A 15,236-nucleotide genomic window follows, 5' to 3' on the forward strand; every position below is an offset into this window, starting at 1 on the left:
ACAAAATCAATGGGGACGGAGGAGGGGGACGGCCCCGCGGGTGTGTGCTCCAGGAGAGGAAGAAACTGTGCCGATCTACAGATGCACAAACGTGCACAATACGCTTGCGTTTATACACACACAAACACACACACACCATGCTCCTCCCATCTCTCCACCGGAGCAAGGCCCCGCGGTGCCCCTTGACGCCACGAGCGCCCGGAAAATTTAATCTTCCCAAATACTCATCAGGGCTCTCCATCGTCCCGCCGTGACAGCACCGGGGATAATTAATTATACAATTTCGATGGGAATATCGACTAAACAAACCTATTAATCATAGCAAAAGTCAATAGGCATGGACACATTCAATCATGTCCCGGCCAATGATTACTCCTCTCAAAATACAATAATTATTTTCAAGCGCTGCCTCGAATTAAATTTCTGTCAAGCTGGTACAAGTCTTGCAGTTGATGAAGGATGCAATGGATTTTTTTTTTCTTTCCCCTTCCCCAGTGGAGGAGTGTGAGGAGGGACATTTATCCTTTTGGAAAGGTAGTTTGTTTTATAAGGATCATAACATGGTGTGTTTAACTAGACCATGACCATCAGATTATCTCTGATGCCCCCATTATGTCATCCATCTTGTCAGGCTTGGTGAGGAGGAGGAGAGGGAGGAGGAAGGCGGGGGCGGGGGGCACCTCAGCCTCCTCCAGCTACTGTTACACACTTACTACACATTTCTGCTGATCAGATCCAATGATTCTCCCATGTCCGACAGTACAATGTGCAAGGACAATATCTGCCGGCATCCCAGTCTTTCAATTTCCATCTTTGCTTAAACAGCTGAACGATCCGCCTTCCTGCTGTTCTGGTGAACTACCTTCATCACTACACCCTGTTTTTTTTTCAGGAACAATAATCACAGAGGAACATTTATTTAGGACCGATTATATCTACCTAAAAAAAAAAATCCAATTGGTAGGTCAAACAGACAGTCGTGGTCACACAACTGAAATTGTGTGTCTCATTAGGAAATCCATTAAATCATGATGTATTTTGGGTAAGCAATGTATAGAAAAAGAGTTTTCCTCCTTAAATTTAAAGAAACCTAACGGGAAGAAGTTGTGGAGTAAATCCCACTACCTTTCAAGAAGGGCTATATCGCGATACACAATATATATCTCAATATTTTGGAATCTCCTCTAAACTACTATTGAAATACTAAACTACTAAATACATTTCTGTTACAATTAAGTTAAACAAAGTACTTTTAGAGTTAAATCAAATACTTTTATAATAAAGCTACATAAATGACTGTTAATGATAAAGTTAAATAGAGTACTGCTAAATAAAGTACTGTTATAATTAAGTTAAATAAAGTACTTTTCTTATAACATTAAATAGCAATAATAGTATGATAATCAAGTTAATCAAAGTGGAACCACTGGTACTGTAATTCTGAAGGACCATCAACCATCAACAGTTAGATGTTAGTGGAAAGTTGAACTGTTGCAGACAATTTATACTGAATATTGGCAATATAGTTAGTATATACATCCCATGTGGATGAAGCTGTGATACATCAAGTATAATCAATATCCTCCATAACCAATTGAACCAATAACCAAATCAATAACCCCTACTTCTTAAGATTTTTATGACAACAGTGGCTGCATTCAGTAGACAAGCATAAAGCAGAGCAATGCTGAAAAAGAGCATCTTGTCAGTTACTTAAGTTTAAGTCTTGACAGATGAAAACACACAGTGACTCAATCTAATTCAGGGGCATGTAAACACAAGTACAGACAAAGGTAAGAATATCATTTTCATACACAGCAGATGCATGCTATATAAAGAAACGCATGTTAAATCACAAATAAACCACTACAATTTAACAAAACCTCTAATGCACAATTTCCTTAATATCAGCATTTTTTAAAACAATAACAAGATATCACAATACAATTAAGTTAATAAATAAATAATATTAATATAAATAAATAAATTTTCATATGGAATTATGACCCAGAGCTTTCATTATGTGTTTACAGTATGTGGCCAACAGCATAAATAAACTCTGTGCTACCAGACAGGTAGCTCCACAGTCCATTCTGTTGACGTGTAGGTGTGTGGGAGTGTGTGCGTCCTTCACTGGGTTTTTAACAAGGTCCAACTCTGACTACTTAATGTAATATATAGCCATATAAAAGTGGAAGTGTGCACCAGGTGTTTTTCTCCTGTGGACATTTAACACTCACCTCATCGACACTCAGTCTCATTTAAAAGTTATTCCAAAGACATTTGGCCCCACAGTAGGGACAGAGCACCGAAGTGATGTGGGGGCATCAACTAAAGCACCTGACTCAGGTCAGCAGCTGCAGCAATGACTTGTTTGCACAAGAGCTTATTTACCTTTACACTGCCCTTTCTGTACCTATCCTACTATCCAAATATGTGAAAAAATGTAGCTGCAATTAAACTTTGGACTTTCATTCTTGTGTGCTCTGTCCCTTTCACGGATAATCAGTTTGAATGGCAGCTGTTGTTACTATACAGTCAAAAATAGAGTTGATAAAGTAAATTAAATTTGTAATAAACATCTGGAAGTGGAGAAATGAGAGAGTAGATGGATATATAAAGGGTTAGGAAGGAGAGGGGTGACTTACTGAGGTCCCATTGTTTTCCCGGAAAACGTCCTGGTTGACATAATTAAAAAGCTTCTTTTCAAGTTGAAGAACAACCTGGATCAGTGGCAAGAGAGAAACGGTGCTCTGATTAATACCAATACTAATGCGAACTGCACTTTGTAATTAGAGCACTAATGAACAGCAGTGTGCTGCAGTGGCAGACAGCACTGTTAATTCTACACATGTCTTACTGAGGCATCACACCACATTACACTGCATGTTAACACAATTTGTTCTACCTCAGGTTGAGGTTTATGACATATGTACAACTAGAAAAAAGATGGTATTTAAAGGTTTGATTACAAGTCCAGAAGTACAATTTTCCTTTTCAACATGCAGTGTAGATGCATCATCATATTGCAGCCAAATTAATGCAGTTCAGTTCAATGGTATTGTCACAATCAGTGGATTTTTACATGCGGGGCAAAGTAAATCATGCAAATCTTACACGTCAAGTTAAACTTTCAAGTGCACATTGTCACCTCTAACCAGGAAGCATTAAATCAGAAGCTACTGTAGCTTACTTTGTGTTCATTATTAATGAGGGTAACTTTAATGAAAATAACTTTTTGTCATATTTGCTGAATTATCACTACATCCATAGAGAAGTATGAGACCGATAATCTGTGGAAAAAATCATGTTCCTCTGCCTCCTAGTGCTTCTAATGGCATTTGCAAGAATCCACTGCTGCTGAAGGAAAACAACCAATCAGAGCCAAGGAGTCTCTAACACAGCTGTCAATCATGTAAATCTCTGCTCATGGCCTGTGGTAAGACTGTCAAACTAGGCAGCGCTGACAAAATATGAATCAAGATTCTGTTACTGCTTTGCCTCGCCTCATAAGAATCTTGTTCAGTCTTCAGAATCATATTTTAGTGCACTGTTTAGCTGTAAAATGAGAAAGTTTGCTCGACTGTTTCCAACATGGCTACAGCTTACCTACACATTATAGGTTAGAGAGTAGGAAATGAGAACACATAGAAGTGCTCTGAGAGATATTGTGATTGATTAGCACTAGCATGTTCCCTGCTTGCTACTGTGTTCACCAGCTACAGTACGTCACCAACCAGCCTGGCATGCACATCACAATTCTCTAGCACTGCTTATTTCCTGCAGGTGAATTTTTTGCTGTGACTCAGCCTTATGGCAATTGAGTTTTAACTGAAATTTGACAAAAATGTCTCAGAATGAAAACATGATTTAAATTCAGTAATAGATGTCTGTGTAGTTTTAATGAGGTTATGACAAGTCAGTATCGTGACAGGCAGCACTGATGTGGTATAGCTTACCTTTCGGTCATTATCACTTTCTCGGAATATTAGCTTGTCAACTTCATTGGTGTCGGCGGCTCTGACTGTTTGCATGGTGGCAGTGGAGCAGAGACTCTGGAAGTGAAAGAGGAAGAGAGTGAGTGATCACAAAGATACACAGATGTTTAACAATGTAAAGACAACATCCTGTTAAGAGTACAAACTGGTTATGTGTTCATAAGGAACAAGAATGTTTAGAAAATAGAAACCATTTATGAATTTGTATTTATTTGACTTTGTTGCCCAGATGTTTATACAAAGTGTAGCCTCTCTCACACCATCACACACAGTAGTTTATGATGCTCAGAGAGCAAACTATTACTGCAGCCCTCCAACCCAACACCATACACTACTTTGTGATGCATTTGAATGATTTTTAAAGAACCGTCCCACAAACTACCACCTCACTGTCCCTTCTCTTTATCTGGGTCTATGTACTGACCCCATGGACTGTGTGCATGGTTAAATTCCCCTTTGTGGACTCTTTTAACAATTAGTTAAACATTCGACCATCTGTGTTTGAAGACAGTTGAATGAGGTAATCCCTCAGCCAGTGGTTCCCATACTGCATGGCAGAGACTGGGTGACCTGATTGAAATTCAAAGCACAGATTAGATAATCGGGTCAAGCCAATATAGCGAGCAGAAAAAGGCCCTTTAGTCTGAAATGTCACAAATCAGTCCTGCTTCGGCCACGAAGAAACGGCACACCAGATTAGAACAAACACCATGGCCTGAGAGAAAGTGGAACAACTCTCCACAGTCCCCCACCCCAACAACTGCCTCAACCCCATTCCTTCATGCTCACTCCTCCACCCCCCCTCCCCAAAAGCAACTTTCTAAAGCCCTAACAAATCGCTCCATCTTTCACTCATTTAGGCCATCCAAATGCAGGGTCAATATGGTCCCCTGGCAGCCAAATGCTAATGCGCTTAAGTGCGCTTAAGCAGCTTTGTGCAATGAATAGGCCAAAGAAGGAGCTAGTGAGAAGGGCAAGAGATACTTTCCCTGTCAAAAAGTCATTGTAGCCACAACTAGCAAAGACAACCACAGAAAGTCATTTTTGCCAAATTTGCTTTGCGCCAACTGCAGCAAATGTGGTCATGTGATGCACGTTTGATAAAATGTTCTTGTAATATCAAATACAAAGTGACAAAAACTACAATATTTCTAGACAGTGTAGCAAAAGCTGAGGTTTGAAATGTTAAAAAGATTTTTTTCCCTAAAAGACCCTTTATGTTTTTGGATTTTCCAAGCATCAGGGCTCTTGTAATTCGTCCAAGCAAGCCCCCTTCTGCCGTCCGCTTTGCAAATCCAAAAGTCGGTCAAGCAGAAATCCCTGGCCACTCTGCAGCTAACACTGAGGCCAGGAGCTCACACTGCTTACTTACACAATTAGCATCAATATCCAAAGGGCAGAAATAGCACCTCCATTCATGTTCAAATGATATTGATAATCCGGTACACGAGGCTTGGATCAAAACATGGTCATCACTACACATGAACATGTCCTCTACATTTGGTACACCTACATAAGTACATGCAAATGCACATGGATACAAACAGACAGAAGACCATACATCTACCTGGAGAAGAGTGGGATGACATCATTCTCAGGGAGATAATTGAACCTCAGGTTTTGTATTCATGTTAGCCTAGAACTTGTGCCAAGAGTGTCACTGCAGGAAAGACTCAATTAGAAAAAGAAGACTAATTAGATAATGCTGCCGTTTCTTGTGGGGAAAAGTGTCTTTTCCCAGAACAATTACTCTCTAGACTCCATGGTGAATTCAACTATTTTAGCTTCAGGGGAAACTAATGATTCTCACTGCAGGTTTTATATTTGGCCTACTGCAAGAGCGCCAAGAAAGCTGAAGACACATAATTAATTTAAGATGGGTGTCAGATACACTCAGGGGGGGAATTTACAAAGAATGGATTGCGGCCACTGATAGCACAATGAATTGCATATCACCTGCGACCTACCTTCCTCATCTCAACGTCCAATTGACAAAAGATATTGCTAATGATAATACGGCACAAACATGCCCATAAAGTTTTGCAACTTTGCACAATTTGCCATTTTTTGTGTCTGGTTGCAATTATACATATGTGTAAGGATAAATGTTGCCTTTGCACCAAGAATACAATTGGCAGAACAACGACAGAAAGACAAGGAAAACTGTAGACATGCATGACATGACTGCGAGCTGCAGGTCCTGACCAACAAGCAGAGGCATTCCTCAAAACTTTAAATGTGGCAGAGAGAACCTGCATCCTGGACTTAAGTCATGTCAATGCACTTCAGTTACCACCAACTCTTTGAAGATGCTAAAAATGTCCCTGCAACTGTGTGGCTGTTAGTGCTGATCTTTGTGACTTGAACTGTTTTTGCAATGAGGCTCATTTGCATAAAAAAAGTGACAATTTTGCACCAAATCTAGGCATATTAGGGATGAGCAACTACACCATTATCTGTGTCTATTCAATCAACTAAATTATCTGTATCCATTTCTGTACTCAGAACTAACCAGATGTTCTTCTTTTAAACCTACAAATTATTATGGGTTAATCAAAAGATATATTCATTATTCATCACAAAACTATTTACAGAGCAACCTCAGAATTAAGCTTCAGATCCCTGATCACAATAGTAGAACTTTTTAGCTATCCAAATGAGGATATTCCCTCATCACAAGTAGGGATATTAACATGTTTTATTTGGAAGAAAGACAAGAGCAGCAAGATGTTATTTGCTTGGCAGTGCAGTTAGGAATCCATTTAACCCTCTGCAAGTGCTTTGAGAATGACATGGTTTCTTTTTGTCTTTTTTGTGCAGGTTAAGAGGCCACGAAAGCCGTGCAATCCTATTGTGAATTTGCCCATCAGCGTCTAACTGAAGAGGATAAAGATATTTTCTTCAATTTATATTCTAAACAAGCTAAACCGTATATTATACTACACTGAGCTGGACTGTTGCATAGGGTTAGATTTAGATGCTGACATGTGGCTGATTGATCCATTCATAAGCTCACTGACCAACCAATCAGTGTGTCAGTGCAGTTGGTGGTGGCTGATTGCACCCGATTGATCACAGCTTCCCTACTGTCGTCCTTTGTGAAAAACATCCCCCTCATCCAACACCACACACAGACACACATAACCACGCACACACATCCTCCAAGCCTCAGTCTTCGCTCACCCCAGTGCCTCTGTCATAAGATCTGCCCACCAAACACCAAGATGTGGAAAATGAGAATCCCATGCTGTCACTTAGGACCATATCAATGTGGTGATGTCTCCTTCCTACTGCCAGCAGAGTCCAGGTGCTTGTGCAGAAACTCTGAAACAGATCTTTCCCTTCAAAGCTCCTGTCTCCTAAGCACATTACACAGAGACGTGCTCTCACTGACCACCCTAAATGATATTATCATAATTCATTTGGCTGCAATTGGCCCCTTATTAAATACATGACAATTAGTCTGGGGGAGGGAGAGGGGAAACCAAGCGATGGGAAAACAGACAGCTGTCAGGAGAAGCAGCTGTAGTCCAGGGGACAGTACGGATGTCTTCACTCCTCTGGGCTCTTTAACTAAATCCTGCAAACTGACTTGGCATCACATCTCTGCATTATGGGTCAGAGGTCAACACTGAGTGTTTGTAGAGGGCCAGAGGCCGGGGGGCTGGGATGAGAGGTTGCCGAGGAAGGCGCTGCCTTTGTGCATCAATGGAGGATAATCTCATGACTGTCGAAGGAGGAAGCGGCTGTTTAAAGGAGCTCTCTATTCCAGCTGGTCTCCTTAGAAGAGAGGTTAAAGCAATCTGTCCCACTTCAAAGACCAAAGACACACACACATTCAAGCCTTCTGTCTCTGGTCCTGCCAACAGATGGAAATGATCCAATGTGCCCAACTTCAACAGTAAGACACCCACACACAACACTTTCCATTCCTGATAGAGTAAATCACACATAGGTCTTTTTTCATGTCAACATTCAGAAACAGACTACTGGGAAGAGAATCAGTAACAGATTATGCTGCAACGGTTTCAAAGACAAACTACAGATGCAAATCTTAGGTAGTCTGATTTGAAAAACAAAGGCTCACTAATTTCATAAAACAGCTGGGCACTTTAGGTTTGAGCAAATGCAACTCCAACAGGAGGAAATAGTGCATTTGTTGGGGACCATTTCCAGCTGCAAATTAAATCACATTTGGTGCTCTAGTGAGTATTGAGGGCAGCAGGGCAGTGTATATGGGAATCAGTCCAAATAAACTACAGTATGTGTGTTCATGGTAATGAGGGAACATGTGACTCAGTGCAACACTGTGGCTTACTGATGTGTTTTTGTACAACAATGGAGCTCTATGGCAAAGTGGAATATGATATATCAGGCTTCAGATACAAAAGCAATACTCTTTCTAGATTTATTTGTACACATGCGACTCTTTTTCAGTACATTATACAGTATATTTAATTACAACGTTTGGCTTTTGGCAGTGGTTTTCAAACAGGCATCCAGGGACACTCTGGGGTCCATGAGGGAGTTCCAGGAGGTCGCCAGAAAAATGAGGAGTTTTTTATTTTCATTATCTAATTAGGTATAGAGGTGGGCCCAATGTGAGTATCAGTCAGAGGGGGGACTCTTCTGATCATAAGTATCACCTCCTCCACAGTTATCTGCTCAACTGTAGTTTACAACTAGCTACAGAATTTGGTCTTAATCATATCTAAAAACCAACATCTTCTCAAATGAAGGGAATCTGAGAGCAAAATCTTATCAGAAGAGGGTTCATGACCTAATGTGTATCAGTTTAGTGGTCCTTGGCATTAAAAAGGTTGAGAACCACTGGTTTTTGGTATGTCAGCATTAGCTATGTCAGCTCCAGCTCTTTGAACTATGATCCACATTTGAGGTCCTGTTTGACTTAATATCTAAAGATGTGTTCTAGGTTGACTATTTATGTATTTGCTTTATGACTTTGTCAATATGATGAAGACACAGTTGTGCTGAAACTCTGATACTCTGGTTAGCAGACGTCAGCAAAATTTGTATTTTTAATAGAATAAGAATCACAAGTGTGAACAGGTAACAGAAGTTTTTGACATAAGAGGGTGCCAGCCAATAGACAATTCCTCCTAACTCCTCTGGGGTTTATGTTCCTCCCTCCTGCGCCCCAGTCCCTTGCAATGATTCACACTAAACTGTCATTCCACCAATATAATAATCCATTCAGCACATTTAGAATTCAGTGATTAAACCTCAATTAGGTAGAGAGAGTCATATTCTCTTTGACTGTGTGCAGAGAGAGACAGGAGGATGAGTGGACAATGAGCTAACTATTCATTCTTCATTACCAGAGGCAGGGGACAGGGGCTCCCCTTTGTGTCAGCAGGGGCAGTGGCATTGTCAGAACACGCCATTATTTTCTCGCTGCCACGCAAAGCGGGGCTGCCAGCTGAGTTAAGGTGTGCCAGCGGGGCTGGCAGGTTCAGCGGGAATTGCTTAGCACTCCGATCACTTTTCTTCCGTTCGCCACCGTTCATCACGCCCGTCCCGCATGCATGATTGCGACATCTGCCCTGAGCCGGGTAGAAGGGGGCATCCAACGAAGGCAACAACAAATTCGGCCTCCTGCTTTCCTGCCAGCTATTACACAGGAAAGCCAGTAAATCAGCTGTGACCCTCCCCACCCCATCTGACTGGACACAAGCCAGAGTTATCCACTCCTCTCTCCCTGTGGCTGGCTAATTTAATGCTTCCAAACACTGTGGATTCATCATTGACACACACGGCAGGATAGGGATTCAACATAGAAGAGAGGTGAGAGTGGACGCATTATCACCCGCAAAGTTAGCCTGTGTGTGACCCGCTGGTCAGCAGTTGACCCTAGTAAACCTGGCCTGTGTCACCCCTAACAGCAAGTAACTCACACACGAACCCTCACCCCTTCCCATGAACTCGTTGTGCTGTGTGAGAGCTGACACTGAGGTTTGATGGCAGTGTGTGCGCGTCGTAGGAGGTCTACTAACCTGCCACGCCCTCGCCAAAAGCGAGCTTGGAGAGGTAAGAGGGCGTGCAAGGTAGTGATAATGTGCCCTATTTATCTTGTGCATTATAACATCTGGGAAACTTCTCTAAAAACAATGGCACGCATTGAGGGCTGCCATTCTGGCTTTACCTTCAGAAAGTGGCCAAAAGCATTTGTCCCCTTGGAATGGATAATGGACAGGCCACAAATCATTCAGGACAAGAGGACGGAGGGGTGTGTGCGCGTGAGAGAGAAACTGAATGTATGTGTATGTTTTGTGTGAGTGTGTGTGTGTGTGTGTTCCCCCCTGGTATTTAACTTCTCTGCTGGCCCATTCTGCAGGGCCCCGCAGGACAAATTGCCCTGCATGGTTGTCTTTGAGAGGCAGTGCAGCGCGCAGAGAAAGGGACAGGGCTGAAACACAGGGAACAGGCCTATAAAAATTCATCACTTTGACCCCGGCGACCTCCCACTACTGGGGGGTTGCACAGACACACACACAGATGCACAAGCACGCCCTCGCCCACCCGCTCAGACTCACAGACGTTCTGATATTATCTCCAAACATTTTAAGAAAAGATTCATACTAATACACAGTAAGTTAAACAACACAAGTTGAGCCACAGAAATGTACTAAGCCTCCTGATCTCTCTGTCTCTTTCTCTCATACATGCACACTAGCAGACACAATGGCCCAGGAAAAGCCTTCTACACAGGAAAAGGCCACCAGATGCTTCATTGTGACTGTGTCTCTGTGTAAAGTAGTGGCAGTAAAAGGAGGGTGGGCTCTCCTGAGGCGTATTAGTCCTACTAAGAGGAGGTCATTGTCTCAGGCTGGGCTCTTGACACATTACCGCCACCTGTACAAAGAAAACCTAATGAGAGATTTAATCGGAGAAACCTCCCCTGCCACTTTTAGTCAGCACTTTGAAACCAACCGCGGCAGATGTCTGCAAGACTGTTTAACGCACCGGCTTCTCTTAACCTCTCAATAAGGCCGTGCATGCTTAAATTGCTCAATAGCCAATCCTTATGTGGCATTCATTTGAATGTTGTTAGCTGCAGTTGTTGTGTTTCCAAAAGGAGGCTTTGTGATGTGAAGGAGTAGCCGGCAGCACTGCGGCCATTCATGTTTTCTTTTAAACGCCTCTGACTTAAAAAGAGCATTTATCCTGTTAATGAGGAAACAAATTCACATCCAACCGTGAAGCAATCACTGTAGCACATTTAAACATGGCCAACAGAAGAGCTATTGATATAGAGTATAAACACTTACTAAGCACCTTAAAACACTGCACTCATTTCATTTACCTATTCCACCGTCGCTCTTAGCTGGGAATCAATTAAAGGAAACATACAGTGAGGTTATTTGTTGTTGCCGAGTCAATTACAGAATATTGAAGACCCGATCAGTGATTGGTGATTAGTGAGGGTCCAATAGGAACGCAGAGTCTGTCGAGTTCATTACTCTGCTATCCGATAGAGATCAGGGCCCAACAATTAATGAAAGTCTAATTCTGTATCCTTTAAAGCTGGTGCTTCGTTAGCGCGATCAACAAGACTACAAATTAGGAATGTCAGATTTTGTTAATTTTACTTTCGATAGCCCGACAACCATCAATTGGTAACCAATTGATTAATTTTTAAGTAAAAAAACAACAACAAAATAACATGAATACAAGAGGCCTTTCCTTTTAGTGAGGCGCTCCACTGACTCAGTGAGCTCTGGTGATACATTTCAAAGTGCTCTCCATTTAGAGGTGGTGAATGTGTAATATTTTTGTACATGTCTTTTTCTGTTGGCTTTGCTGACAGACAGCTAGCATCATTAATATGTAGAAACATGGTGCCCACTGCCCACTGTAGCTAACGTTAGCCTTGGCCACTCTGCATTGTTCACCATTCAAGCTGGGTGGGAGCTAGCTAGCGCCGCTGCCCATTTGGTGAGTACCGCTGGTAACTGCATCTGGTGGCAGGACAGCATTTCTGCGGAAACATGGTGGCCACCCTCCTGTCTCCGCCCAGGTAGCCCCAATAAGTAAGGAGCTTCATTTCGAGCCACAAAACCCCTTTAGCATGGTTAACTTTGTTAGCACCACTCACCATGCTGACACAATCAAAACAGCTAACAATGTTTGCATTTCAAAATTGAGCTGCTTACTCACAGGGGCAACCTGGGGGGACACTGGACAGTGAGCAAAATGCTGTTGAGTCGGGACAGTATACTAGTGGGTAAGTGCAGAATAAGCAGCACTACTAGTTAGCTCGCAAAGGACCCAGTTGGTGCATTCATTCATTCATCTTCTAACCGCTTCATCCTCTTGAGGGTCGCAGGGGGGCTGGAGCCTATCCCAGCTGACATCGGGCGAGAGGCAGGGTACACCCTGGACAGGTCGCCAGACTATCGCAGGGCTGACACATAGAGACAAACAACCATTCACGCTCACATTCACACCTATGGACAATTTAGAGTTATCAATTAGCCTAGTCCCCAATCTGCATGTCTTTGGACAACCCACGCTGACACGGGGAGAACATGCAAACTCTGCACAGAAGGGCTCCCACGCCCGGGATCGAACCGGCAACCCTCTTGCTGTGAGGCGAGAGTGCTAACCACCACACCACCGTGCCGCCCCCCAGTTGGTGCACAGTGCAGTAAATTGAAGAGCAGAAAAATTAACTCATAGACCAACCATTTGAATATTCTCAGCAGTTAACAAACCCGTTGCCTTTCTACTGCAAATACCACAAATATGCAACTTAGTTAAACTAAGATGAAACAAAAAACACTGATTTCACCAGTGTTTTTTAAAAATAACAATACATTTCTTTTTCTTCTCTGTAGCAACAGCTGAGCTACCACAGCAGTTGATGGCTTTTTCAGGCAGGCAGGTGACCAGCTATCTTGCTTCCAGGGTGCACTGGGAGGAGAAGAGGCACAAAACCCTCCTCACACACAAAGAACATTGATTCATTTGAAGCACCACCCTTTAATTTGTTTGCACCATTTCATCTAAATGATGTGCTTGTCCGCCAGGGTGAGAGAGAGAGAGAGAGGTGTAATTCAGCCAAGGAAAGGGGAAAGAGGAAGGTACAGAGGGGGGAGGAGGAGGGGGTCTTGACACCCCACCACAGGGCGCTAGGCAACCATCTAGTGGGTGGGCTTTGTGATACATTTTAACAATTTTTCATGCCCATCCCTCTTGATGTGACCCCACTCAGGGCCTTTTATGCCCCTGACAGCTCCGCGCAGGAAAACATGCTGCCGCTCTGATAGCATGAAATCGGGAACAAAGACCCCCAGGGAGAGGAGAAGGGGGCCACCGAGGCACGCTGTGCTCCGGTCCCGCCTGGCTCTGGACACAAACAGATGTTAGGCCAGCCCCGGCTCTCTCTGCCCCCTGAAAGAGGAGGCCCTGTCGGAGAAATGGGTCTGAAATGTATTGTTTTGGGCCTCCTCTAAGACAAAAACTGGAGCCACTCCTTCTGAAAGGAGCCGGCAATATGGCCGTCACAGATAAATCACACAAGGGGGAGTGAGAGAAAGGCCCATGAATTCTCAATGTGGCCCTTAATGGGCCCTCTTAAATATGATGGGATATTTGTGCGTGGATAAGAATGGAGCCCAGCGACTTTTAATGTCAGAGGGCAGAGTTGTTTAAAAGCCCATGGTGCCAACACTGGGGTTTACAGCTGTGTTACAATGAGCCATTCTGTAGGAACATCACTCTGCTGCTGACAGTAAGGATTCACAATGGTAAACCTGTAGGCCAAGTTGTTTAAATAATCCAAGCACTTCTACTGGCTTCCTTAACAACAGCACAACGTTTAATCATCACTTATCTGTTTTTCTTTTTCATTTTGCAATGGCCAACAAACATACCGTGAGTTAAGGAATTGCCTGATTTTAATAGTTTGAAAAAACATGACCAACTTGTTGAAGAGGCTGTGAATTCAGTCATGTGCATGTTTTTTTGCATATGCATTAGAACAAATGATTAGAATGCTGGAAAATAGCAAAGGACACGATGTGAGTGCATGTTTGCACACAGCCCCCAGAGACAACATGTGTTATCTTGGCAACCACTCCATCCTTCAGAGAGGAAAAAAACAATTATTGTGCTCTGTTTTACAAAGGCTGAGGACTGCATTAGTCAAAATAGACTGACATCATACAAGTCGGACACTATGTACCAAGCACAAAGAGATCCCTATCCTTCACAGTTTATGCCACATTTCATCTGGACTAAATAACAGCATCACTGTTAGCTGTTGCTGTTCCTCCTTGTGATTTCAAAGGCAGGGGTCCATTGTGACCAACAGAGGACAAGACAAACCATCAATAAAGCAAGAGATAAAGAAAGACACAGACTGACTGAAAGTTGATTATTCATGATTTATAGAGAGATTACATTGTGTGGTGGATTAAATAAAAAGACATTGACTGAGTATTGAGTCCACTTGAATTTACAGACTGATCGGATTATTCACTAATTAGATTTGGAATATTTATATTGTTTGCATAATCTTGACAACCGCATCATAGATGCTTATGAATGCAAAACACAAAGAGACTTATCTCTGTCAATTTAAAAACAACTGTAAATAGTTTCATTGCATGATATAAAATGTTGCACAGCTTCCTTACATGAAGTGTTTGGTATCCTTACACTGATACAGTACTCAGGGGTATCTAACAATGTATTATCTTGCAACATGCCTTTATCAGTTTAATGTCCATGTGTTTGCAACATGCTGATACACTGTATATAATCTGCTCTACCTGACCGATTCGGTACAGGATATTTTTGTGCAAATGAAGCGCCCTGAAAGATGATTCACAACTTGTGTTTTTTCATTGTAGGAATGATTTGATATAGACCTGAAACCACTGGCTAATAAATCTATGAGCTGATCAACATCTAATTCCACTGCAACAATTTTTGATAACTGATAATTGTGCAACTCATTTTGAAGCAAAACTACTAAAAATTTGCTGCTTCGAGATTCTAAAATATAAATATTTACTGGTTTACTTCATTTTCTTTGATAATAAACAGACTGGGTTTTGGTCTAACGATGCCACACTGGGCTTTGTGAATTGTAAAGGACATTTTCTGTACTTTGTGACATTTCACAGACCAAACAATTCACTGATAAATTGGGAAAACAACAGGTGATTATTTGCCTACTTTTGGCCCTGTTTTGATGACATATGCTGTTTT

The 15,236-nt window shown here is 42.3% G+C and overlaps 1 protein-coding gene across 2 annotated transcripts in view; it reads right to left on the bottom strand.

Annotated features, from left to right (window-relative positions):
* The window catches only part of LOC125903575 (inositol polyphosphate-5-phosphatase A), a 165,047-nt gene that overhangs the window by 25,460 nt on the left and 124,351 nt on the right, over window positions 1-15,236 (bottom strand). For both annotated transcript variants that reach the window (XM_049600571.1, XM_049600572.1), the window contains exons 10-11: window positions 3,960-4,055; window positions 2,649-2,723 (exon numbers count right to left, since the gene is read on the bottom strand). In XM_049600571.1, the coding sequence (XP_049456528.1) occupies window positions 2,649-2,723; window positions 3,960-4,055 (171 nt within the window). The remainder of the gene's footprint in view (window positions 1-2,648; window positions 2,724-3,959; window positions 4,056-15,236) is intronic.

This window comes from Epinephelus fuscoguttatus, linkage group LG16, assembly GCF_011397635.1.
Source record: "Epinephelus fuscoguttatus linkage group LG16, E.fuscoguttatus.final_Chr_v1".
Taxonomy (NCBI): Eukaryota; Metazoa; Chordata; class Actinopteri; order Perciformes; family Serranidae; genus Epinephelus; species Epinephelus fuscoguttatus.